The following is a 27674-nucleotide window of genomic DNA, read 5'->3' on the forward strand; positions in this document are numbered from 1 at the left end:
TAAAGTCCACCAGAAAGGACTTTTAAACCAAACTACTTTTCCGCCCTCATGAATACACAAATATGAGTTACAACTAATTTGTATCAGTCACGAGAAACGTCCTTGCTCGTCTGCCAAATGTCAAAGGCCCCATTTAGCTTGGCTAGAGGGATTGTTGACACGTTGCTTGGATTACTTACATATTTCAAGCCCAACCATGATGGTTTTCCTAAACCCAAATAAGTGGCTTTGCCGCCCAAAGCAGATGCTCACATCTCACTGGATCAGATACTTCACTGCTGTGGAGCAGCGTTGGCTATTCAAACCACTTGTCCGCTAACTAACTGATGTGCTAGAAGTGTGTTGTGCTCACACAATTTGTGCGTGACCAACATTCATGTTCAATAAAATGTTTCCACTTTTTGGAGGGCAGTGTGTGGCGTCAAGAGGTGCGAGGGAGATGAGTCATGTGGTGATATAAGCTTCTTTTTTTTTGCAGCCTGTGACTCTTTGTGCTTGCATACAACACACATTACATCAGATGTCCACATGCCGGAGGACAGCACCACAATGAATTGCCACCAACTTTTTGTGTGTGTCGTCACTATTTATGAGTCTCTACAGGGCAATTTACGTCTAACGCAACCCCGAGGGGAAAACGGATACTACTGTATAGGACGGCTGTCCTGCGATGCGTTTGGTCGTGTTTTTCTGACATGACAAATTGGACCTTGGTAGATGAACCAGAGAATTAGATTGAATTAGACTCGCGCTTCTCAGACTGCTGCACTAAATTTCACCTCAAATTTAATTTAAAAGCTTTCGTGAAAAAAAAGTTAGATGTTTAACTTAACAAGAAAAGAGCGGTGCGCCGGTGTTTGCTCCGACCACGCTTCAGATGTAATACAGTAATTCCCTTTCTTTGATATATTTCAAATGGAGTATCCTGATTTTCTTAACAGCTGACAGCAACAGCGCAGCAGAAGTAAAAGCAAACACGCAGCATGAAATCGGATTTGTATGATGTTTTTTATTGTATTATTATGACATGTGCGTTAGTCATGTTGTTGCAGAGTTTTTGTTTCCCCTCCTTAAACTGAGTAGACACTACACTCACATCTGGGTCATTTGGTCCAGCAGGGAGAGCAAAGCCCCCGGTGTAACACTTTGTTTTTACATGATTAAGATCCGAGCCACTGGGGCCACTGTCAGTGCCGTCACAGTCACAGTCTGATCTAAATGACGGCCAGATGTCACTTCAGTGTACCTGCAGAGAAGCTGGTGGTCGGCTGTAACACTGATTATTTAAGAAAATTGGAGCATGGTACGTGAACAGCTGATAGCACAGTTCTTTGTAAAAGTTAGAAGCTAGGTCCCAGACTCCTTTGGTCCAGACTCAAATACCTCAACAACCATTGGGTGGTTTGTTCAGAAAGTTTGCATAAAGATTCATAGTGCCCCGAGGGTGAATCTATCTATCAATCTGGTTCTGGTTCTCCCGTTCCTCCCTTCCTCCCAGCAGGCCCAGCAACATGGGTTTCCAGCAGGGCGATGTCAGTGTTGGCTTTCAGAGCATCGGGAGGCGTAGCTCTGCTCTTATGATATTTATGGAGGTCATATAGAAGCATCACTTTAAATTTGAGATTGTGTCCACCCAAATATCCACCTGAAATATCCACCTCATGCAGCATCAGGTGGATATTTTAGTTTGTTCAGTACTTTGGTCATTTGGTACTGTCATATACACAGATAACAGACAGTTATTCTATACAATCAAAAGCTTATTTTGCTCGGTCTTCCTGACATGGAATTACAATAAACTTAAGATAAAAAAGTAATAATAAAATAAAATAAGGCACAAAATATAAAATATTTTATAGTATTGCTCAAAAATATGACAATAGTATGGTTATGATAAAATATTATAATAGTAATGAACAAAAAACATACCCAGTTCCCAGTTTTGGACGTGAGTTGAGACCATTTTATTGCCCTCGAGACGACGCCAAAAACTGGATTGTTAGAAACATAGCAGCAGCAGACGAGTCATAATATTTTTGTGTTTGGCATGCAACCAGCACATGTGTTTTTTTTATTTCTAGTTGAGCTGAATATTTTCCAGGTCACCGTTGTTCTGCCGACATCAAAGTTGAGAGCTGAATTAGCAATATAGGACCTGAAGGTGTGGGTTGGATTTTTGTGGGCTACGGGGCTACGCGGTGGCGGGATGAAGGGAGGGGCGGGCTGATCTGGAAGTTATGAGATTACGTTCCTGTACGTGGTTGCATTACTCCACCTGAGGGCCGTCGTGTTATAAAAACCAACAAAGATAAAGTTGAAGAAAATAAAAAAGTCAGAAGCTAAATTAAAAAATGTCTAAAAACTGTCCTAAAAGATAAACAGGAGTCTGACATTCTGATAGAGGGGGCATCTGCATCACTTAATTACGCCCTTCGGTTAGAGAAGCACGACAAACTTTCTCATTCCCCTCTTTCTGTCATTGTTGGGTTCAAAGACTTCGCAGTGACAGAAATATTACATTTGAAAGTGAATGCCTTCATCTTCTCTGACCTCTGCTCGCTCACAGCTACAGTCGGTAACTTTAATTGAACTGTGACCCGGTCGCCATGTGGGAAAGCCGAAGCCCCTCCCACCAATCAGAGTGAACGTTCTCATTTTATCGCTAAACTGTGCACTAAAATGTTTCTGAAAAGTGAGAAATAGCCAATGTCGTAACAACATGTTTTTCAAATTTGATCAGTGTGGCCTACTTTGACAGTTTGATCAGAGTTTGTGAACTTCCGAGCAGTGACTGACAGCGTTAAAAACAATATGTTCATTTTATGGATGTCAATCTAAATTAAAAAATGTCAGTATGCAACTGATAAAAGTGTTTTTTGGCAGTTTTCTTCCATTTCATTACAACTCTACAATGTAGTAATATCACCCCGATGAATAAATACAGATGTGTGCTTTGTCCTCAGTTTGCACCATTGAATAACAAAAGCACACCATGTGATGAGGGGTAAGTTTGGTTGTACTTTGGTATGAGCATCATTGAAAGCCTGACGGCCAACACCTGTCTAAACAGATCTAGATGAAATACAATATAATCATCTGGTCCAAGATTAACAGACTCCTCTCTTTAAAAAGCTTCATCTAAGCAGGCAGGTCAGTCAAGAGCATGTTCTTGTTTACAGTGAGAGCCCTTATGCCCCTGGGTCCGTAACAACTGGCTGAGTGAATCACAGCTTTGTCCAAATACTTTAGGGTGAACTGGGTTTGCTCAAAAGCAAATGAGCTATTCTGTCAAACAGTGAGTCTCAGCTTTCCATTTTGCAAATGGTGCTCTCTTCAAGACGTTTGTGCGTATTGTATGTGTGTCTGTATGTTTTTGAAATAGGCTATATTATTGGGGATTTTAGAAGATGTCAATCGCTAGAGCAATTTGGGGGTAATTGACATAGCAAAAGCACTTGAATAAATAATGTCCAATAGTAAACGATATTCATATAATGTTTAAAAAAAGCTGCTGGGCAGACACTAAGAAATAATAGGACAGTTATAATACAAATACTGTTCCTTATTCCGCAAATGTTTTCTCTCAGCTCTTTTAATTATAGAAAGCTAATTTAGAACTTTGGTTAAAAATAAAAGCAAACATTTGGCTTTTTTTTTTTTTAAACTAAAAGATGGGAGGGGAATTCATCTATTATGGGCTATTTGCTTTTTATATTCATAGGCAATGAATACCATACATAATTGTGTTGGGACAGTAAAACATCTCCACTCAGCTACTGCGTGTTAATTTTCAAGGCCTTACCCACAGGAACTGAGTGCAACTCGTCCTCCGTTCCGCGGAACTGTTCATCTGCCGCCGAGTCAACACGGACAACAATAACACACGCACGCACTGCGCTTCCGTTGCCCATGACACCGGAGCGAAGTTCTGACAGCTGACTCTCCAATCAGTTTATATCCACTCCGAGCCCCCGAAATAATCATTTTTGAAGTTATTTACAGTCGGACGTGCCTCCCATAACCTCCGGCTGGGGTACGCAGACAGCACAGAGGAGGGCGGCTGATTATGGTGTAGCAAAGAGCGCGAGCTCTGAGAAAGCAGGTAAAAAAAAAATAAAAAAGGCAACACACAAGCTAACGCTGGCTAGCAGAGCTCCTCCGTTAATAACTCGTGCGCCTCCACTATTTAAAACGAGTGACATTAATTCGGGCCCTTGGCAACGTGCACGAGTATCGAGCGCGAGCCGGGGCTGGTTTTAAGCACCGACTTTGCGTCTAGCTAGCTGTGATTTAGCGGCGTTAGCGGTTCGTTGTCAACGCCGGTGAACGAGCTAAAAGTACAGCGACGAGCCGGTAACGTAACTTTTAAAAGTACTCGCGTTACATTGGCGTTACCATTGACTCCAGTCTAAAAGCTTTTTGTCCAGAGGGACACGCACTTCCTTGTGCTAAGAGTGCCAGACCAAGTTAGCTGGACTCATTTAGCGTTGGTTCCCAACATTAAAGACAGGCTATACCCTCTTTTGTTTAAACTTGCTCCATATTCTATGTATAGTTAAGATGATATATTCATTTTTAGCAGTGCAGGTGTGTGTTTATGTGCGGGCTAGTTGTGTTGACCTGTTCGTGCAATGTTTTTTTTAGTTTTTCTTCTCTGACAGCTGTTCTCTGCATCCCCTCCACCTAGTTTGTTTTACTTGTTGTTGTCCCTTGTTTACACTTTACCCTTTGCCACTGAAATCCTATAAATGTTCCCTCTGTGGGACTAATAAAGGATTATCTTATCCAGGTAGCATGTGTCAGTGCAGTGACTGACAGCTGAGGCAGGTGGAGTCAATGACACGCATGTTATGGGTCGCACTGATACCTGATAGCTAATAGCCTCGCCCTCCGCTGCTGTTGCTGTCCAAATGAACTCACACAGACTGGACTAAAGAGGTTAAACGTCCTCTGCACCACCTGCAGAGTTGTACTTTTAGAGAAACAATACCGGTGGGCTTCAGCAGGTAAAACTAGTGGTCTTAAAGTCAGGTTTCCTAACCCAAGCAACACATTACTTCCTAGTTTGAAACATGGAATTGAGTAATTTAATGTTTAGGTAATTTGAAAATTCTTCTATCATATTTTTGTAAGGATTAAGCTGTCATTCCTTAATTCAAAATGTGCTAATCCATTATGGATATTGTTCTTTGTGCACATGCAGAAGAATAAGAAAATGCTACCAGGAAATAAGTAAACAACAGAAAAGGCAGAGGCCCGCTCTGGGGCTGCAATGTGTAAACAGTTACAGAAGACATGTTTACAGAGAGTGAACGCTTTTATCTCTGAGTTTAACACCGTTTTGCCGTAGATACCGGCTGCTTGCCAAAGTTGGCAGAAGCGTTTGAAGTAGTCTTTCGGCTTCCTGTCCCTTATCTGTTCCAGTGAGCCTGTTGAATCTCGTTCAGCAAACCAAAACGGCAATCAGACCATCAGCTGATTTTCGATTCTTGTCTCTGTAGACTCCTTTCTGTCTCGTACAATCTTCTTTTTTTTTTGTAAACAATTAAACAGTATCCCATAAATACATGTTTTTATAGTTTTGCTATGAACTTCTGAGTTCAGATAGCAGATTAACAGAATTAAACTCCTTTATTCATACTGCATACATTTAATTTCACTCTCTGAGTAGGTATTTTTGTGTTTCGAACAGCTTGAAAGGTTTCGTTATTATTTCAATCAGTTTCGTGCACTGTTATGTAACAAGATGCAACACTTTTGCTTGGACAACTTGTGGCCCCACATGTCTTTCCAAAACAGAGAGTCTTAATTGCATTTTGGCTCCTCTAATCAATGTTAAGCACTCCATTTTCCCACTGGAATAGAATGGTGTCATAGTTGTTAGTTTATTGCTGTAGGGTTGTATAAACATCATCAACCACTACCTCATAGTATGAGTAACATGGTGTGAAAAGATCTCAAGACCTATCTTCTCTGAGCTTTGGCCTTGGATATAATGTACGTTAGAAGACCCTTCTCTGTGTTGTTTTATTTCCCACCGATCCAGCCTTTCATTATATTTATATGTCCACTGGTTTTGTGCAGTGTTGTGGGTGGGGGTGAAGCCTATTCCAACTTATTGGGCTAGCTGCAGAGTGAATGACTGTTGAGCAATTTTAAAGTTGCCAGTTCACCTCGCACACATGCTTCTGGTCTGTGAGTGAAAACCCAGTGTGAATTTTTTATTTAAATATTATAAACCTCTATTCTATATTCACTTGTTTGTTCTTTTTCCACCTTTATTTTATATCAACTTGTTTGTTGATAACGGCCTGTGTGATTGACAGGACTTTTTTTGAGCAGCGGGCTGGGGGGAGGCGGAGCACAGTGCGGCGCCAAGCAGACCGAGGCGGACCACAGCAGCCCAGCCATGCTTACATTGGCCAGTAAGCTGAAGAGGGACGACGGAGGAAAGACGGGCCGTGCCTCTGGAGCCTCCGACTCAACCCACCGGATCTCCATCAGGGACCGCCTCCTTACCAAAGGTACCCGGGCCCACTTGGCCCATTGCTTCATCAGCTCACCTCATTTTCTTTCATACAGATGCATAACAAGCTAAATATTTAAAGGCCAACATTGTTATTTCACTGCCCCCCCCCCCCCCCCACACACACACACGCATACAAAAAAATGTTCCTTATCCTCTATTGGTGTATGGGCTTTGTCCTTCAAATTTCTTTTTCTGTTATAAACCTGCCTCTTGATTTCCCTTCTTTCTCTCTGAACATGTTTCTACCTCTTGCTCCTTGGGTTTTATTTATAGTTACCTCTCTTGCTGCCTTGAGATGCACCTTCCTGACACCTGCCTCCTCCCCCCCCCTTCAATTTCAAACGCTTGCCTTGTCGTTTTTTTTTTATCACGTTTGTCTTCTTGCGCTGCCACCATTTCACCTTTCTGGGTTCTCCCGTCTTTGCTTCAGTCCATACATATACAGTACATACTTAAAGGCATTATTATACCCAACCACTATGACCATTGGAATGAAGACTATAGTTTGGAGAAGAGTAGATTCAACAGTGTTTTTTGTCCAATGCTGCTCCCATTCATATACAGTTTTATATAAAAGTGGGTGGATGTAATCTCCCAAGCACCCATTTAAATGCCCTCCAGAACGACGTCTGAATGACTTGCTTTTCGGTCTTGTTTAGCTAAACTTTGTAAAATATTAAATCATACATATGAAATTGAACTGAATACCCTATCTAGCTATTTGAATCAGTGTCGGTATTGGTCCATCCCTGGTGCTGATCATTTACTCTTCAAAGAACGTCAGTGGCTATTTCAAATAACTAAACATGACAAAAAGAAATGCAGTGTGTGTCAAGTAAACCATCTACCACTGTGAGTTTACAGGAAAACACTGAAGCAGTCGATATCACTGTGAAGCACACCTTCAGCCAGAAGGGAGGGTTCTAGCTTAGTGTTATTGCCCCACCTCCCATCTTTTTTTTTTTTAAAGTGTTACACCAGCTGATGCATAAAAGCAGCGAAAGCAGCGTCGGAGCAAACCTGAGAGCATTTAAGAAAAGAAAAAAAGAAGAAAAAGAAAAAAAATGCAACCAGACTTGACCCAGAGGCTGCACCAGCTGAACAACCCTACACGCTTCACTTCTCATTTCTTTCATCTCTCTTCTTTTTTTTTTTTTAGCTCCTCCCTTCTGTGACCACTCAATGACTGTTTTTTCTCCGCAGCATTGTGTTGTTATGCATTTACAACTTGCATGTTGGACAATATACTTTTCCTGACTTGTATGTAACAAAAAAAGCAGGAGTGTGACATTGTTGGCTTTCATTGTGTGAGGATCTCACATCTTTGTGTGTCTGTGTGTGTGTGTGTGTGTGTGTGTGTGTGTGTGTGTGTGTGTGTGTGTGTGTGTGTGTGTGTCTGCTCTCTGCTCTCTTCCCTTATTCATAATTATTTTTTCTTCTCTCAATAGAAGTTGCAGAACTTGAAGCCAATCTCCCTAGTGAGTATTCTTTCCACTTCCATACACACCGGCTTCAGTTTAGTCAGCCTCTCTCTGACTTTGCATTCCTCCCTGTGTTTACATGAGTGTTTGTTAAGCGGCCCCACATCTTCTCCTAGTCAACACATCTGAAGGAGCGACAGCTGAACGACTTAAAGTGACATAAATATTAAATAAATAACAAATTTACATAATGTAATATTGTAAATATCGATATATATATATATATATATATATATATATATATATATATATATATATATATATATATATATATATATATATATATACACATATACATATTGATACTCTGTTATACTTTTATTATGAATTAATGCTTTAAAGTTGCTTTGCATGATGTTGTTTGATAAGTCTGGAGGTTGCTGCGGCGCGTTGGCATAAATAATGAAATAATAGACAAACAATCTGTCCGATGGGATAAAATGATCTTCAGTGTTTTTTCAGAGTGCCGTTTTGTTCATGTAGATGTACAAGATGTGAACATATGTTGTAGATTGTCTGCTCTGCCCAACTAAAAAGCAGATTCACATCAGGCAGTGTTTCCTGAACACTTCTTACAGTCGTCACCGCAAACAATATGTTTAATATTACACACAGTTGTTTGCACAGATTATAACAGGTTAAGGTGTGATTTAAAGTAGGATTGAAAAACATTTTACATGTGAATAGGGTAAAAAAAAAATTAAAAAAAGAAGCGCTCCCATTATGGGCGCAGTAGACATCCTTGAACACCAGGGGGGAATGTAGTGCCACAGCGAGTCCCAAGGCATAAATCCTGCAGTCTGTGTGGACGGTGTGAACATACTGTGGCTGAATACAATATATTGTTGATGTTAATGCTGCTGTTTGACACAAAGGCAAGTAATAAAGATTAATGCTAGTTCTTCACACAGCTGCTTCTGGCTTTTATCTTTGGCTGTAATAACTAATAACCCCCTCCATTTGTTCTTGTCCAGGTACATGCAAAGCTAGTTTCCCAGATGAGGACAAGCTGCATCATTTTCAGCTCGCAGTGTCTCCTGGTAAGAGAAGAATCACTCTTTTTTTCTTTATCTGCTTTAATCATGTCACAACTGCTCTATTGATGGTATGCAGCAGCGTGGTTGGTTGCTCATTATATTGGTAGACTCTGAGTTTAATGTTGTTTTAGAATCAAACACCCAAATATCCAAAGTAAAAGGCAAACACCGATGAAATTTTGTGTTGTAAAGTTTGAGATTTAATCAAAGTATCAAAGCTCAACAAAGTGCAAGATGCAAACAGGTCAAGGAAAACCACCTTAATATTGCTGTGTATTATGAGAGAGGGAATCGACTGCATGTTATAAATAGAAACTGATAACAGGCAGAGACAGACTGGTGACCGGTGCGAACGCCGGGGAGTCACTGTCTGGACTTAATGACCTGACAAAGTACACGGAGCACAACAGTTTAACAGCTTTCAACCTATTAATGAGAGGAAAATACCTGCACCCGACGCACACGCGTTGATTTGCACAGATGGCTTCACGTGGATCAATTGAATTGCTTTCTGAACAGATTTATTATTACTCCAATTTGATTTTAGTTCTGGGGGAGCATGTTGTGGTGGGATGGGAGACTGCACATCTTTGTTCATCCATGTTAGTCTTCTGAGTGTTCCCCTGTTGAAGCGGGCGCTCCAGTCTTCTCCGCACTTTAACGAAACTGCCGCAGAGTCGTGCCATCGGCTTCGTCAGCAGTGTTCTAAGCTAAATCGGTCACCTGTGGAATATTGGACAAACCCAGCACACTGATGTGGCATTACCACAAGTACTGGAGAGACACAAGCCACACGAGAGACCGAGAGAAAAACAGCTTTGTGTTTTTGTGTGGAAGATGCGAGTACTGGAAAGAGAGAGGGCCAAAGACAGGGCCTGGAAATGGAGTTAAACGTTATTTTCAAATACTCTTTTGACCATATGGCGGGAGACGAGCGAGTTCTCCTTCAAGCAGTCGGATCCCTGGCTCCTCCAATCCATGTTGATAAGTTCTTAGCCAAGACACTTATGCCCAAATTGCTCCCGTAGGAGCACTTTGAGAGATCGTTTACCAATTTGGGCTTATTCAGGCCAATTCAAGCAATAAAAGTAATGCACTGTTTGTATATCCCACAAGATTTTTTATTTATTTATTTCACTTAATCACAAAACAAGGAAGTATGAAGACGTAAGTCGGAAAGTCAGGGTCGATGGTTGATCAAAACGTTGTATTTTAGTCCAGGAGGCCGCTGTTGCTGTAACCAGAAGTCATTTCAACTGTAATATGTTTGTCCCGTAGCTTCTGTAACGCCACTTCTGTAACTATTTGAACCCGAGCCACCACCTTTTCCTCAGTTTCGCCGCCTTAACCTAACTTAAGTGGTTTCCTGTCGTAAGGGATGTTCATCTTGAAAAGACCTTGTGCATATAACGAGCAGAAGTTGACATGAGGGGCTGAACTTTCGCAGAGAGATGCAAGAAAAAAAGGAGGGATCACTTTTTGTGACCGTTGTGCAATTATGGGTGCTAATGTCCAATGTCCAATGTGGTTTCAGAGACCTGGCAACCATATTTTGTCATTAGTCATTTTATCTGGTGTATCTTATTTTGTCTCTTACATTTGTTAGAAGCCAGTCTCTGCATCCAATTTTTTGTAACACTAAGATGTTATAATATCTGGATGTTTTAGGAAGTGGTGAATTCTTGCAATGCTTTCTAGCTGTTTCAGACTTTGTGTGTGTGTGTGTGTGTGTGTGTGTGTGTGTGTGTGTGTGTGTGTGTGTGTGTGTGTGTGTGTGTGTGTGTGTGTGTGTGTGTGTGTGTGTGTGTGTGTGTTATCCATCTCCCTGTCACCTGAATAGGCTCAGTGTCGCCAGCTTAGTTTTCCACAAAGGACTTTGTCAGCAAAATCTGCAGAGAAAAGCAAAGTTCAGCAATTAGAGACACACTTTTGGTGTCATGGTCTTGAAGGGGAGTTGATAAGGAGATTGAGTTCCCAGGGAAAGTCTTGCTCAATTATTCAGGACCTCTGTCTCCCCTGACGCGCCCCATCCCTCTTTCACCTGTCACTTCCTTTCACTTTGTTGTTTTTTGTTCTCTTCCTCTTTTCCTGCACTCTCTGTTTGCCCCTGAATTACATCTGGCGTTTTTTTCTCCTCTCGCCAGAGGACCACTCTTATCTGGAGTCAGACCGAATACAGTACATTAAGGAAACAAGCATCTAAACAGAACTAGGCCACTGTAAAGTATTAACACTAATCATTGAACTACATTTTACAATATCTTTTTCATGAAAAATATACATGAAAGTCGTGGAAGTTTATTAAGGAAAAAGAAAATTCCACCTTGAGTCATCTATGTGCGTCTCTGTAGTAGATGCGATGTGCAAGGTGTCGGTTTATCCTGCCGTCTTCATACTGTCCTGTCAAATCTCCTCACCGATTTGTTGTTTAGTAACTGGGCATAATGCCCACCGAAGCATCCATTTGCACTGCGGGGAAGTGGTCAGGAAAATGTAAAATGCAAAACGGGAACTCGCCTCAGGACGCAGGTTGTCAAATATCTCTTCCATCCAAACCAATGTGAGGTAAAATCATCTGGACTTATTCGGAGAGTTTATAGCTCAAGGCTCATGTAAGTGCTTCTGTCCTGTCCTTTTTTCTTTACTCCTTCCCCCTTTTGTGTTTTCCTCTCTTTGTGTTACCTATGTTTCTCAAGGGGAACTTCTCCGTTTGCTTTGAACAGTAGAAACATGAATCAGATAATGCTGGAATTTAAACGTTGGATTGACAGCTGTTTGTTCCTCAATAAAACAAAATAAAACTTAATACAGTTTTAATACCGCCGAAAAACACATTGCGTCGCATTATGTGTAAAAAAAAAAAGCCTAGGTTTTTGGTAATTGAGATTTTTTTGCTGACACACAATTCTCATTCAGTGGTTTTACTTGGCTGAGAGCAAAGTATTTGATCAAAATGTATTTCTACCAATAGTAACGTATTATACGTTTTTGCTACATGGCCCAAAAAAAAGTCAGTTGCTCCACTTAGTTTCCTTTCCCTTTCCCATGCAACAGCTCTGTGTCGCGACCCTGTTGCTCTAGACCCCCTGTGTCTCTGAGGAATGGGGACACCAGCGACACTCTGGGGGTGAACCCCTTTTCACATGTCATTGTTCGGATTATTAGAAATGCAATAATTAAAAAGAAAAGTGACGTTCTCTTTGTGTGTTCAGACGGGTACTTTATTCCTGCTTGATTTGCATACGGATAATTGGGGTCTTGTTGTGCAGAACCCTGCAGACAGGGAGCGGAGTGTAGTGTGCGTTGAAAAAAGTACATCTTAGCAAGAAAGCATAGTTTAGAGTCAAGTTCAACCTTTGTTTTTCTTATCGAGACAACAAAAATATACAACAATAATACAATATATATTTATATTTATAGATAGATAGATAGATATCTCGTGGGAATCACCTAATATGGCCAAAGCCACTGACCACCAATCTAGACACACCATGGGATTGACTGTCATGAGCATCAGAACCAATTAATCAAACACATGTTTAATCTTCTGTTAAAGCAACAGTTGTTATTCTTTAGAAAAACACAAATCAAAGCTGGGGAGTCTTTTATCGGAGCTTTCAATCAGTGCTAACGAACCCCCTGAACTCCAAGCAAACTATCAAACTCGATCAAATAGGAATCAGACATTCTGTCCTCTGCGTTGGCCGTTTCTCACATCAAATGTTTCCAGTGACATGTTTTTAGGGTCCCATTTATCTGTAAACTGCTCTTTCAGATGAGCTGTCATCTTCTCTCGTGGTATGGACGTGTCTCTCAGCGTTCTGCTGGCTAACAGTAATTATCTGTCAACACCAGTCATAGCCTGTACCTGTCACTCCGCTTCAATTCTCCCTGCAGGAGAAGGGGGAGGAGGGTGGGATTCAATCAAGACAATATATCTGGGTGAAGGTTGGTTAATTTCTTTGATGCAGTTAGGTAGTCAAAAGTTGTGGCTCCGTTTCCATTTGAAGTAACGGGTGTTTACCCAGACGGCTTTTAAAGGTGGATTGCGGTCCGCTGTATATTTGTCCCTGTCGGGGTTTGTTTGTGGTGTGAAAGCATTTTTAGCATGCATTTAAATGCCCAACTGCTCTAAACATGCACCTGCTGAACACGGAAGCGGTCAGGGAAGGAATCTAAATCTTCTTTTATGAATTCAACATTCGTAACCAACAGAAGAGATGTGTCTTGGGAGGGTTACATTGGAATCAACAGGAAATTGATGCGTTCAGGGGCGGCGGTAAGAAACGTGGAGCCCGGTGTCACAGAATTGTTACAGGCAATCATAAAGTTGAGAAATTTCTGATTGATTTCTCTGCATAGTCACATCTAATAATTTAATCTCATTGCTCTAGGGTAACAAAAACCCAACCATACTTTTTGTCAAGTGATTATACACAACAAGAAAAAAAACATACTTATTATTTATATACTCAGCTTCTGCCCACAGATCCCCCTAAATGCTACACGTTGTTCCTTTTACCAACTAAGTTGCATCTTTCCATGCAAACTTTTAAGCTCCCGAACAAATTATGTCTCGAGTCTATTTTCCCTCAAGACTCTGAGTTCAGTTGTTTGAAGATGTGTGTGTCAGTGTGTGTACAGCTTGCAGGCCCAGTGTCTTGTGACAGAAAAGACTGATTGTTCCAGCGCACGGAAGACACTCATGAATTATTGATGACGTCTGACTGCCGCTGTTAGTCAGTGGACGCTCCCCTTTTCTTTCAGTTCGTTGCTTTTCTTTCTATATTGTAACTGCCTTTTGTACCTTGTCTTTTTTTCCTCTCTCCACCCATGGCTCGGTTTTCGATGTGTCGCTGTTTCCTCCTTTATCCTCTTTTCTACTTCAAAGTTTGTTTAAGCTGTATCTCTGCTCCTCACAGTGCGGTGCTCCCTCTTCTCATTCATAATACAGGGCAGACTGTTTGTGCAGTCTAATTAAACTGGACCCCTGTCTTTGTTGCAGCAAATGGAATCTGGGTGAGGTTTAGATAGCCCTTTGACAACGGCCTTATCTCAAATTGCCCAGTGTTTGATTATGGAGGTAGGGAGCGGAGGGGGGAGCTGATTGTCTTCATGCCAATATTTGAATTGAAACCTTTTGCTCTGAAACACAGTATTACGTGGCATCGACACCATGTCAGAGCGGCATTGAAAGAACTTTTTGAATTGCATATTATTTCAAAGGTTTCCCTCTCCACGTATTGGAGTGAGATGGTTCAAAATGTAGCACAGATGTGCACAACTGGATACCGGCTGCTCAGTGCAAACATGGCTCATTACAGAGCGCTTTACTTTCCTCACAATCTCGCGCGCTCACTTTCTTGAGTTCAATCAGAAGTTGCCAGGAGTATCAATCCACACCTGTGTGAGCTCTAACAGGCAGGATTTTTTTCTTGTCCTTCTCGACTCGCTGAAAGTGCACGTTACAGAAGAAACGTTACATTATATTCAGTTGACGCTTTCATCCAAAGCAACTTACATTTTTGCTATATACACCGTAGAAACAGCAACGGAGAGCATTCATAGTTAAGTGTCTTGCTCACAGACGCAACGGCAAGAACTGGCGGGGCTGAGCGATCGCACAATTGTCCACAGCCAATTAATGTAGGGTATTAGCTGTAGGGTAGTAAGTATTAAATGGAAATGGAGGATTAAGCAGGTGTTGCGTTTGACCTAAAGGAGCCCTCATTTACTCTCCTGCCTCACAGTCATTGATCTCAGGTTGAGCTGGTCGATCTTCGTTCGTCAGACGCAGACGCCATTTTAATGCTACCACCACTGCGGCACGGGAGAGCTCGTGGCTTTGGGCAAATCCAATTCTGCATCAGTCACTTTGTGACTTTATTCTTATTTTAATCTTACAGCTATAGAGATGGACCGTTATGATTTCTCCAAGGAATCGTTTGTCATCTGCTTACCGGTTCTTTAAGTCTTTGTCTTCAAGGTTTTTTAATAATTTTTCTTTTTCACTGCATAATAATTCATCCAGGAAGTCTCTTGACACATTGTTTTAACCCCGATCAGCAGTGTATGACAACTGAAGGCCCTCTCTCTACAGGAATTTATAATTTGTTGTTTGTCATTAAACCTGGAATGTAATGTGTATAGATAATTGAAAACCCTTGACCTCTTGTCTTTCTTCCTCCGTCTTCTTCCAGATGAGGGGTACTACCAAAATGGAAGGTTTCAGTTTGAAATAGACGTTCCTGAAGCATATAACATGGTGGTGAGTGGTCCAGTGATTCCTTACAGTTTGGTCTGCCTGTGTGTGTCTCTATGCATGCCCACCTGCGTATTTGTGTCATCACCAGCATCAGTCGGTAGCTTCCTGTTTTGGCCTGTCAAAAATAACGACTCCAGATTTTTCTGCCCTGTTGTTTTGTGCATGAAGCCGTCTCTGGAGGGAAGTGGTGGTGCCTTCAAATCACGGACTAAAAATATGTGCACGGTGTTCTAAAACCTCCATTTCCTTTCATACACATTCATATAGCAATGTCAGGGCGCCGAGCAGTCAATTTTTTTCTATTCTCTGTGTGGAATTTCTGCAGACTACATTGCATTATTTTTCCACCTGGGCTTCACAGGGTGAACTTACCTTGTTCAACTTTTTGCTTTATGTGTTAATTGATCCGTGACTACTCCGACCTCCTCACATTCAAATCCCAAATCAAAACTCACCTCTTTAGATCTGCTTTTAATGTATGCCTGTGCTCTTACTGTTTTTATTTATTTTTAGTTGTTTTATTGTACTTGTTTTATTGCTTAGCTTTTAGGATATTTTAACTGTTGCGTAAAATGACTTTAAGTACCACGAAAAGCACTATATAAATTAAATGCATTATTATTGGTTCTTTTAACACAAGCTTAACTCACTGCGTGTGTGTGTACATATGCTTTGTATCTTTGTCTTTAATCACGCACACTGTTTCCTCTACGTGCAGCCACCTGTTGCAGTTTTATGACGCCTGCCACAGAATGATGAATAGTACACATTCAATCATGAAAGGTTAATTGATTGGTGAAGTAAGGCGTAGTGGCGTTCAAGTAGAGAATTGCTCCTGTGAGAGGAGCGGTGAGCCCAGACAAACATTTTCAGAAGCATTCCTCCTCATCAGTCGGCCTATTACCTTTTATTAAAATCATGTTGGATCCATAATGCGGTTAAATTACACAAACAAATGTGGAAGGCTTGCCGGAATGAGTCCTAAATCCTGGACATGAGTCGGCGTTTTTTTTGCACTTCCGGCTCCCTCGTCTTGAAGTCAATAGTTTGTTTTTTTTAGCTTTGTATGATGTCACTAAATACCACTCTCTCGTAAATTGAGAAGCTTTAAAACTTCTTAAAAAAAGGTGGTTGCTAACAAGTTTCTAACTGAGACCACGAAATATCAATCGATAGCGATAAGATTCAAAAGCCTAACGTAAGCATCGTACTTCTGCTGATTGCACTCACGCTTCAAAAATCCTAAAAGTACCATGAACGTCTGTCGGCCACAGAGCTTGTTGGCTTTTTTGTCGTGTGAACCACTGTGACGCTAACTTCAAAACACAAAAATACGTCATCCCGTCTCTAGTTAAAGCGAGCCAAGGGATTGATGCCTGTTTACTCTGATGCTAATTCTAGAGACACATTATTACAGCAGGTGAGTCCCACTAAAGTCATCCGGCTTCCTGTTGGCCTACTCATCAGATCAGTGGACTGAGGGAGTGAAATGTTCCCCGTAGCTCACGATACAACAGTGCAATTTGTCTCTGAACAGCATTTCATTGATTTTTTTTAGACATGTGGTGTACTTGAGTTTCTATCCATCAAGTTAACCATAAAAAAGGCTTTTCGGATGACTATGTTGAGTCATCGTGTGAAAAGACTTTAAGTGCACGGTACGACTGCAGCAGAGTCTCAAACAAGTGGAGCTGTATTCAGTGTGAACAACAGGAAAATACTATGTTATGTGGTCTCTCTCTCTGTGTTACTGTTATTTGACCTCCTGTCTTATCTCTGTCACTGCTACTGAAAAACGATTTTGTGACAGTTGTCATTTCACTACAGCTTGCGTGGCTTATGCTAATCAGAAAAAATGTCACACACCTTTCTCTTTTTGCAGTACACAATGCTAATATTCAAAGATGTTATTGTTTGACAGCAGGAGAGCAATCATACTGGATCTGGATATTGTGACAAGTTCAAAGCCCCAAAATACACAGTGGGACATGGAGCTTATGCAGACTTGGAAGGCACAGAAGCATCAATGTTGACCAAGAACAGTGAACACGCCATCTGTGGACGCTGGCCTGAGTTTTAAAGGCAGATTTATTTAACTGCTCACGACTTAAGAATCTCATAAAAATTTAAGAAAAATAATATTTTAACCAAATCACCAGAGAGGCAAATTTTGGAGTGTCTTTTAATTAATTTATTTCATGGCCTTGTTGCCTCCTATGAGATTTGATTGAAATGCATTGAATAGCATTGGCACATAATTAGAAAATACACAATAAATTGGTTCGGCGAGCACTTTCCACTTCATCCAGATAGAAAATAAACCCTTGGAGAGTCGTCGAGCCTCTTACCTCGGTCTGCTGATTGTAAACCACTTTGCTGTTTTGAGAAGGGCCGCTCTCACCTTCGAGATTAATTGGTTTTAATATCAAAATAGCTCACGAACCCCCAAATCATTGAAGTGGTAATTATACAACTGTGTTATAGTAGAAGGAAACAAGTCTTAATACATCACTACCATGTTCTCTGCGTACACTCTGGCCACTGAGGAGCTGAGGCCAAACGCTCCGCTACCACAGCCGTCCATACACCAAAGTCTCCTTACTGCAGTGTAATATTGTCCTATTGTTTACACTCTAGTCACTACCTTCAAATAAACTTGTTTTCTCTCGTATATGTACAGCAAAGACTTGTTTCACATAAATACACTGCTCAAAAAAATTAAAGGAACACTTTGAAAACGCATCAGATCTCAGTGTGGAAAAAATATATATTGGATGTCTATACTGATATGGATAGTTTAATGTCTTGGAAACGAAAGGATGCCACAGGAAGGTGTCATGCCGCGACGTTGTCAAGCATGCATACAAGCACGCGGGGGCAAGATAAGATATTGAGACGCAAAATTGAATTTTGGCAAAATAGACTCGCCTGCCACATCATTTTTTTCACTTTGATTTTCGGGGTGTCTATGAAATCAAGCCCTCTGTAGGCTGAAATTTGTTTTTCCATCAAACGATGTGGCATCCTTTCGTTCCCAAGACATTAAACTATCCATGTCAGTATAGATATCCAACATAACGTTTTTTCACTTTGAGATCTGATGCGTTTTCAAAGTGTTTTGTTTAATTTTTTTGAGCAGTGTATTCTCACACGAGTGTACGTATATTACAAGTGTTTCAAATGGAATGAAATCGTTAAAGCAAGAATAAAACGTCTCCTCCTCCTTTCTTGCTAATTTTTCAGCCTCCTAAAGTGAGATGTCTGACCAGAATATGGCATCCTAACATCACAGAGACTGGAGAGATCTGCTTGAGGTAACGCTTCCCACACATTCCTCAATGTCACGTTTCTTTTGATGATAAGTTATTGTTCTTCCTAAGCTAAACATCTATTCTCACCCACGTACAGCTTCGTCAGATCTTTTATGTCTAGTGGTCTTTGAGTTTGTAACCTTTTGCATCACCTTTGTCGTTGCGTGAGGGCAACAATGTACAACGGAAAGCTGCCACAAAGGGACTTTGATAATATGCAAGAATTGCAAATGACAACCTTTCTTTTTTAAATTGTATTCCAGTTTATTGCGGGAGCACTCCATTGATGGCACAGGCTGGGCCCCCACTAGAACTTTAAAGGTAAATACATTATATTTCTTTAATCACGAAATTATCAATGACAAATAGAAAATGTTATTGTAGAATGAACGTGGACGCGGTTGGCCGTTGACGCCTGAAAAACTGATTCGCCTTGTGCATCACAGCCAACGCACACATGTGAAATGTAGAGTGGTGACACATTATACAGTCAAGGTGGGCCTTCTAGTGATTTAAAAACCATGCATGTAGCTATTGATTTCCACTGTAAAGACCATTCCACTATGTTCTGCCAAAACTAACGATCTTTATGCATCATTTTCATTGGTTTAAAATGAAACCTGCAAATGTGTATTTCATGATTATAAATACAATGTTTCAAACAGTATAGCGCTGAAGGAAACACACAGACGGCTTGTCACCTATGAAATGCTCTATTCTCCAGTTGTCTGTGTTAAGTACTTCTCCTCCTCACGACTGATTGGAAGAAGTCACTGCGAGGAAAAGCGGCTTTGCATACGGAACGCGTGCTGTGTGCTTGTGTTCATTATAGCAATGCCATCCAGTGAGCACACAGCCAGGCTTATTATACACACTTCCTGGCGCCGTGGCTTTCGTTTTAATCGACACAAAATGCATTTGTGCGACGTTTCATGTGACGGAGGCGTGAAATCAAAGCTGCCGTGTCTGCTCGCTGGAGAAGTGGAGAGCAGAAAAATGGGACATTTTCTGGTGTAATAAAGCAGCTTTGCAGCTTCTTTTTGAACGGTTGAGCCCATTTCACACAGCCGGGAGATGGAACGGCGAGACAGAGTGGTTCCCAGTGTCCCAGTGGGGACGCGATATTTCCAATGCGTTTGAACTAATAGAGAATACTCCATTTAAAAAGAATATAGAGTAACGATATTTCTATATTATATGAAGCTGTAACAATAAGCAAGGAAGCAGGCTAATTCACGGTCAAGTAGGTCTACGTTCGATGTCTCCTCATCAAATAATTAGCATGTCTGTATTTAATAATGTTGGTTCAGCAAGACTGTTTGGTTTGTACGCCACTGAGCGTTTTGGCCTCGCGGTTTATTTTGCCTTCTCAGTAACTTAATGTCGGCATGCTTTCTAAAATCAATGCAAAAAGAAAAAATCCAATGTTGCACAATAGAAACGCTTCTTTGTGTGAAAAGATTGTTGTGACACGATGTGTAGATTGTTCGAGATGCAGCTGTGAGTTAGTGAACAACTTCATTCTTTTCATATGATAACTCTAACAACAATCAAAAGAAACCTAACCTGATCCGTAACTAACACAGCAAATTGCATTTTTTATCTGTCTGTGAGTCTGTCTGGAGCAACTGTGTGGAGGCTGACATTGTCTACTGTGCAGCCAGGAGGCGTTCACCTTGTATGGAGAGCATGCTGGTCTTTTGATGCTGCTCATAGACGCGCCGTCTCGGCTCTTTGGCCCGTGTCTGACACTCAAGGTGGATGTTGTTTTCGGGTTCCTGGTCCCAAGTTTCAACGCAGCCATTTGCTGTTTACGTCATTGGTACCGGGTGCGTGGCAGCCCAGTGAGCTCGTTAAACAGTGTGAGGGGAAAAAAGCAAGTGCAAAAAAAAAAAGAAAAGCTGCGAGTCAGAAGGGATTGTGCAAGTTTTTAATTGGGTGATGATGATGTCCCTCTTCTGTCGCTACTCTGGTCCACTTCAACGCTTTTACGCTGCATGAAATAGCCTTAGCATTGTTCCTGGGATTGTACGTTCCACTGCAGCGCTCTCACTACTTTCTGAGTGGAAGGACAGACGGCAAACTCAATATCGGAAACGAGTGCACCGCAGATTCTTTTTTTTTTTTTTTAACTGATCCCTCTAATGACACACGGGCTGTAATAACAGTTGGCAATAGTTTGTTTTTGCCGTTCACAAGGATTGACTAAAATATTTTGGTTGTTTATTTGTTATTCAAATCCATGACTTTATACCAGAGTACAAAGGAGAAAGGAATGGATAAAAAAAGCAAGAAATGGTTCTTTGCGGGTTCAGGCAAGAAGTATTTTCATATTTCCTTTGCTTGTATCAAACACGGCAAACAGAACAGACATTTTGTGTGTGTGTGTGTGTGTGTGTGTGTGTGTGTGTGTGTGTGTGTGTGTGTTAGAGAGAGAGATGCGCGAAACACGACCGCATAGAACCCCTAAAATCAATATCTTGAAGTCCTCGGTCGTCGCTGACCGTTGTCGTTGTTTGCAGCAGCTCCCAGTGGGATGAACTTTCCCTTATTAGTTGGCTTTTGGAACACTCCATCACTGCTGTAGAAAAGCGGGGGGATAATATAATATGATGAAAGTTGCAAGCTAGTAAAAAAATAAAATTGCTATTGTGATGATAATCCAAGAAAACTGCGGCACTAAAACACTGCACACTCAAGAAAACGAGCCAAAAGGAACAATATGAAAACAGGCTGACGGTGAGGGAACCCTTAACCCCCCATTCCCCACGCCCGCCGTGTGGATATTATGAATATAGTATTCTAGCACATTGACAATGATGATTTATGTTGTCTTTTTACTACGTATTCATTTTGCTGTGGTTGTCAAGTTGAGCGCACACAAATGAATTGAATGTACTGCTACTATGTTGTATAACTTAAATGTTTCTGCACAATGTTGCATAACTGCACATTCCTAAAAAAGAATCTCAACGATCTTTGTCAACGCCATGTGTTCTAGTTTTAGTGTAATAGTAAGAATGAATTGCTTTTTATTTTTAATTGTTCCTCTAATTGAACTGGTTTACCTGTGAAGTGTGTATGTTTTCATCAAAATATTGAAACTGTGATACATTTTGACTATTTGATCTTTCACACTTATTCATTTGTTTTTTTCCAGGACGTTGTCTGGGGCTTGAACTCCTTGTTTACTGTAAGTTGTGCTTGTTTTTACTCTATTAGCAGGGCTCTGTTGTTAGAAACTGAGCTACCTAGAAATACATTTAGATTTTGCTGACCGGACAACGGTCAGCACATGAACAGCCATGGTTATGTACGCACACGCAGTTTCCTGTTGTTAAATATGGAAATGATAAAGAGGCCAGGGATCGGGCTGACTGTATGTAGGCGATACCGAGGGGAACAAAGGCTATTGTTTATCACTTTAAAGCTCTAATAAGTCCATCTTTTCTTTGTGGAAACTATCTTTCTCAATATAAAGTACAATTTGAGATAAGGGAAAGTTAAAAAAAAAAAAAAAAAACAAGAACAAATTTTCTTATTGTGCCATTTCTTGAGAATAATGCATTACAAAGTCTTCAGATATGTGGCTAAAAATCATTGTATTCTGTTAATGTGAAAGCTTTATGTTTAAATGGACTGGAGGATATGTTGAATTAAACAACAATACTATATTTTTTAAATGGTTTATTTAAACATTGATGCATCTGAGTAAGTAGCTGAAAATGATTATCATGATTATGTTTTGTGCAAGATAGGCATCCTCTGTTATTGCCAGCTTGCATGAATCCAACATCGAGCGCATTTCCCACAGCACCCACACTTCCCCTGAGGTCAGCACTGTGTCTGTGATGATAACGGTGACGGTCATCAGCATTCATGTGCCATCATGCCATGAATCTTACCTCATAATCTAGAAACTACCTCAGGCCATCCTCCTTTAAAAAACTAAACTCTCTGACAGAGGCTCTTTGTGTCTGGCATCACTGCGGCAAAAGCACAATTATATTGTTTTCGTAGCCGTAGTTGCAGAACCGAGGTGACAGCAAATAGTGCTGAGGTGGGCAATATCTCCTTCAGCAGCTTTTTGTTTTGTTAAAATTGGGAGGGAAATATGACCCACACGTAGAAGTATTGATCTTTAAAAAGATCTTCTATTCGTGATCATTCACGTGTGGGTTCACACTGTTTCTCTCTCTCTCTCTCTCTCTCTCTCTCTCTCTCTCTCTCTCTCTCTCTCTCTCTCTCTCTCTCTCTCTCTCTCTCTCTCTCTCTCTTTCTCTCTCCCCTCGTCCCCCTTCTCTATGCTCCAGGACCTGTTGAACTTCGATGACCCTTTGAACATCGATGCAGCGGAACATCATCTGAGAGACAAGGTGAGGCTTCACTGACACATTCAGGGTGATCATATCCATCATTCTGTTTCATGGCCGGGAGAAAATTTTGATGCCGAACAGTGACTGAAGTGAACCGTCTGCATTGCCACGCAGATGGTTCACTTGTGAGGCCTCCCTATCGCGTCTAAGATTAGTTTATAGTCTCCAAAATCATATTCATATACCCTCAGCTCGCCTAGAAATTATAACAGGACAAAATGCTAGAAGCTACTTTTTTTCTTTTTTTTTTTGCTGCTGCTGCTGCTTTAGCTTTCTGTGCACACCACTTTTTATTTTTAGGTGGGATTATGTGATATTCAGTTGAGAGTGCTTTAATCCGGTACAGTGGGCTGAAGAGCACACAGCAGCCTCTCTCAGCAGAGGATGACTGTGACTTTGTGGTCCAGAGCTGTACTCGTGGAACTATGGTGTATTTTTATTTTTAACACAAGTACAGTAATTCTGGGCCTCGGCAGTAGACAGCAGACTCTACAATCTGTGAGTCAAATCAGCAATATAAGATATTTCAGTTTCTCTATATCGCCCTGCCATAATCTCATGTCAACATACAGACACAGAAAAGACGAAGATACAAAGCATATGTACATGTGCAGGAATACATAGAGACACTATCAAAAGATAGATGCACACACGTATGCACACACAGACAGAGCTGGCACAGACTCTGGGAGCAATTTGGGGTTCAGTGTCACACCCAAGGACACTTTGGCATGCGGAGGAGGCGGGTATTGAAGCGGCGCCGCTCCATCTTCTGAGCCACATGCCGTCAAGCAACACAAAACACACAAGATGTTTCAGAAAGATGGTCCCCCTGATCAATTGATTCTGTACTTATTCCCTCTCTGTCTCCCCAGCTGCACAGTGTCAAAAAGTGTGGGGAAGCTGACGTTCTCTGTGTTTCACTCGCACTAATTGCTTTCCTGGATTGCCGGCCACACAAATGTGACTCTGCAGGAAGCCTGCTGACCGAGCTAATAGTTGTTAGTTGAGCCTGAGTTGAGGCGAGCTGAAAGCCTTTTTTCAAAGTACAACATTTGACCTTTGGCACTTTGTGTGTACCATTTCCCATGATGCATTGGGACGCACTTAGCAGTGTGTGATAAGGGTCGCCATGTGAACCGCCTCCACCATTAAACGTAAAGAGTTGTGTTTTGTTTGTGAGAGAAAGCAAGAAATAGTGTATAATGATCGGTTGCTGGCCTGTGGTCATGATTGTTTCGATGAGTCAATGGACCCAGTTGAAGAAGGACATTGTCAATGGGGAACCTTTCATGACGTTTCCAGAAACCTTTATTCATGTGTTGGTGAGCCGAAGCTTCTTTTATTTCCCCGAGCCACAACAGTCTGCCCATGAGGTGAATTTGTTGACTTTGCCCCAGCTTAAAATGCACCCACCGCTCTTCCCTTTGCTCAGTTCGCCACCAGCCCGATGAAAAGGTTGAACACAAACAACACACACCTTGTGGGGCAGTGTGCGTTACCGCCTTCTCTGATGTCCCTTGAGCTGCTGTGAACAAGGCCTTGTGCACAATCAGTCCCTATTTACTACATAGTGTACTGTATTCACTGCCCACCGTTTTATATGAGTGCGAAATGCATCCACACAGAGCGAGTCCCCCACCCGTTACATTTTATAGATGCAAATTTAACCTCGTCCGACTCTGCACCCGTCAGTAATGATGTAAACTGTGAGGTTTAATGGAAGCGTGCAAACTATCAATTTATTGCTCCCTATACGCACACAGTCCATGTCTTCATATATACTTTGCGGCTCCAGGTGCACATGCAGATTGATTTGCATGGCCCAGTCGCAGGTCGTTGGTGATGCATAAAACATAAGGCAAACTGCTATACCTTTTATTTTCAGTCAGCCGTTCATAAACTCAGACAGTCGTTCGCATTACAAATGTGTCTTTCGCTAATTCCATTTCAGACGAAAGGAAAATAACACTCTGAGCATGATAATGAACTGTACTTTGCGGGTGAAACGGTGAATACATGGCATCTTTTTCAATTTCATTCTTTTCCACAGACGTATCAGGAGAAAGTCCTGTCTTTGTTTTATTGAGGGACGCTAGATGAACACTGCATTATCTCTACTGAACAGCAGGGGGCGACTCCTCTGGTTGCAAAAGGAAGTCAAATGGTATGAAAGTCTATGAGAAAATGACTAAACATTCTGTAAACATTGTCAACATGAGGTTTTAGTCTCAATCTCTAGTTTTAAGTGGTCTTCAATGCAGGGTGATGTTTACTTCGTAAATTACGGCCCATTTAGAGTCTAATAGAGCATAAAGCAGGGTATGCTGCAGTCAAAGCGCTGCCTTGATGTGCTGTTGTGGTTCTCTAGAGTCACAACAGCTGAAAACACAAAGTCGGCCATCCGTGACCCACTCCCACTGAGTCGCAGCCTGCCGTAATCAACCTCAACAGCGAGTGGGTGAAGCCGTGGGAGTGTGTGCGCGCGCCGGTGCGCACGCACTAATGCGGATGCCGGGGCTTGTGTGTGTTGGAAGGTTTTGAAGTGGATCTCCTCCTGTGGCTGCACTCTGAATACATTGGCTGGTTAAAGTGGCTGAAAGGAAGCATCTTCATGGGCAATTTAGTTAGGCGTGTGTGTGTGTGTGTGTGTGTGTGTGTGTGTATGTGTGTGTGTGTGTGTGTGAGAGTGAGTGAGTGAATGTGTGTGTTCAGCCCAGACGGCTGTATTACAAACACAGTTAGGCACTAAAATGGAATAAAGAGTCTGCAGCACCAGCATCAGCTGTGTTTGTGTGTGTAGTTGTGAATTCTGAAATATCACTTGACATGGCAGAATGGCAGGTTGAGGTGAGAGCACGTCCTCTGACTAATGTCTGCTCCTTCAGTGTTTATTATTTCACATAAAGACTGCTGACGAGTGCCGAACTTTGAACCGTGCACACCCTTTTTGAAGTGCTGTCTTTTTGGCGAATGCCTTTTTGTTTTCCATCTACCTTTAAATATGCATTAAAGGTATTGTGGGAAATTTACATATTTTTTACGAAATTTGGGAAACAAAAACGTTTGATCGTACAGGTGGACCAAACTGTAGCATATTGCTTTGGCCATCTACAGTGGCTCATCATACTGCATGTGGTATGTGTGAGTAAAGAGGAAAACATGCCCTGAAAGTGGTCAAAATATCTGAAAATATGTAAGATAAAATGATTCTTTATTGATCCCATACGTGGGACATTTCTGCACGTAAGAGACATCGGGGCCGGTACCTCAGCCACATGAAAAAAGGCAACAACCGGGTTTGGTAATCAATGCTGTTTTATTTCATACAGTTTGTTGCTTACGATACTCGGGGCTCGCTCTTATTGTGGCGGTGAATTTGTTTCGGTTGGAGCGGGTGCTTTTGTCAGAGGTGATGGAACTTGACTCCTAATGTAGCTGCGTGCCAACCGTTTCCATCCAGCTCTGTAGCACGTTTGGTAGAAGCAGCGGACCTTTGATAAAGTATGTGCTGAGGCAGCCGGTGGCAACGGCTGCCAAACTGGTCGATAGATTCAATTTAAACATATTTGAGAGTGTAACTTTATAAGCTATGATGATATAATTGTGACCAAGAATTTACAAAAATACAAAGAAAGTCAACTTTAAATGCATTTTTCACTTTCATTTTGTTAAATGAGGAGGTGGGAGACAAAGCTTAACCGCGTGGTGAGGAACTATGACTCTGAAAACTATTACATTTGGATTAATACAGGCAGGTGGTGATGGGTGAATATTTATTTCATATTAATCGTTGCAGCTGGCAGAGGCTCAACACATATTTACGGCCTCTTTTTTTTGACGTTTTTTATCATTTATCTGGGAAGGTGGCGCTCTGAATCATTTTTTAACAGTCAGAAGTGGGCCTTGAGTCCCAAAAAGGTGGAAACCCCTGTGCTAAGAATTTGATTATACAGTATACAAGACTTTTTTTCATGAGACCTCACTTTTATCATCTTGAATGCAAATTGTGACAGAGAGCGATGCAAATTTAGGCGACGGGGGAGGCCCATCTGATCACAACAACCTCTTCCCGTCCCGTCTCTGCTACGAGCAATTTGTAAGTCTGAGACGGAGCTTTTTCTCCACGGCTCTGGTTCAGCGAGCATCCATACAGCTGACGTGTGCTCGAGGCAGACATCGGGTCCCTCTTGTTTGGGGTTTACGTGTCACAGTAATTACCCGGTTCCTTCAGACCCGCGCGCCTGTGATTGCGACTCAGCTGTGCTGTCATCCGATCGTATCACACCTCCTCTCACACTGCCGCTCGTACAGCGGTGGAGAGATGAGATGCGTCAAGCTTCATCGCTGTTAAAGTCTCTTAAGAGAGAGGAGACCTGCTTTAAAACCGCTGTTCATCAAGGGCTTTACGTGGCTAATGGGGGCTACGTGTCTTTACTGGAGGACGGTATTGATCAATCAATCAATCAGACTTTATATGTTTAGCACTTATCATGCTAAGAAAATGTAGCACAAAGTGCTTTACACAGTACATCCTCCCGACAATAATACGTCACTTTGTAATTAATAACAAGTTCGATGATACCAGGAAAAAAACAGGAAGCTGGAATATATATCATTAGTTTACAGTAAGGAAACATTCAAGGTAGCATTTAAAAATTGACTGAAGATCGAC

General features: G+C 41.5%; 1 protein-coding gene across 2 annotated transcripts in view; it reads left to right on the forward strand.

Annotated features, from left to right (window-relative positions):
- The first annotated feature begins 3908 nt into the window (after positions 1-3908).
- Positions 3909-27674, forward strand: part of ube2f (ubiquitin-conjugating enzyme E2F (putative)) — a 29402-nt gene continuing 5636 nt past the window's right edge. The window contains exons 1-9 of one of the 2 annotated variants that reach the window (XM_068573175.1): positions 3909-4102; positions 6327-6524; positions 7978-8007; positions 8985-9050; positions 15248-15315; positions 18556-18626; positions 18887-18944; positions 21784-21816; positions 22937-22999. In XM_068573175.1, coding sequence (XP_068429276.1) covers positions 6410-6524; positions 7978-8007; positions 8985-9050; positions 15248-15315; positions 18556-18626; positions 18887-18944; positions 21784-21816; positions 22937-22999 — 504 coding nt within the window. In that variant the 5' untranslated portion in view covers positions 3909-4102; positions 6327-6409. The remainder of the gene's footprint in view (positions 4103-6326; positions 6525-7977; positions 8008-8984; positions 9051-15247; positions 15316-18555; positions 18627-18886; positions 18945-21783; positions 21817-22936; positions 23000-27674) is intronic. The other variant, XM_068573177.1, reaches the window with a different exon arrangement.

Source organism: Clinocottus analis, unplaced genomic scaffold (assembly GCF_023055335.1).
Source record: "Clinocottus analis isolate CAN_PGR_092001 unplaced genomic scaffold, fCliAna1.0.p SCAF_12, whole genome shotgun sequence".
Taxonomy (NCBI): Eukaryota; Metazoa; Chordata; class Actinopteri; order Perciformes; family Cottidae; genus Clinocottus; species Clinocottus analis.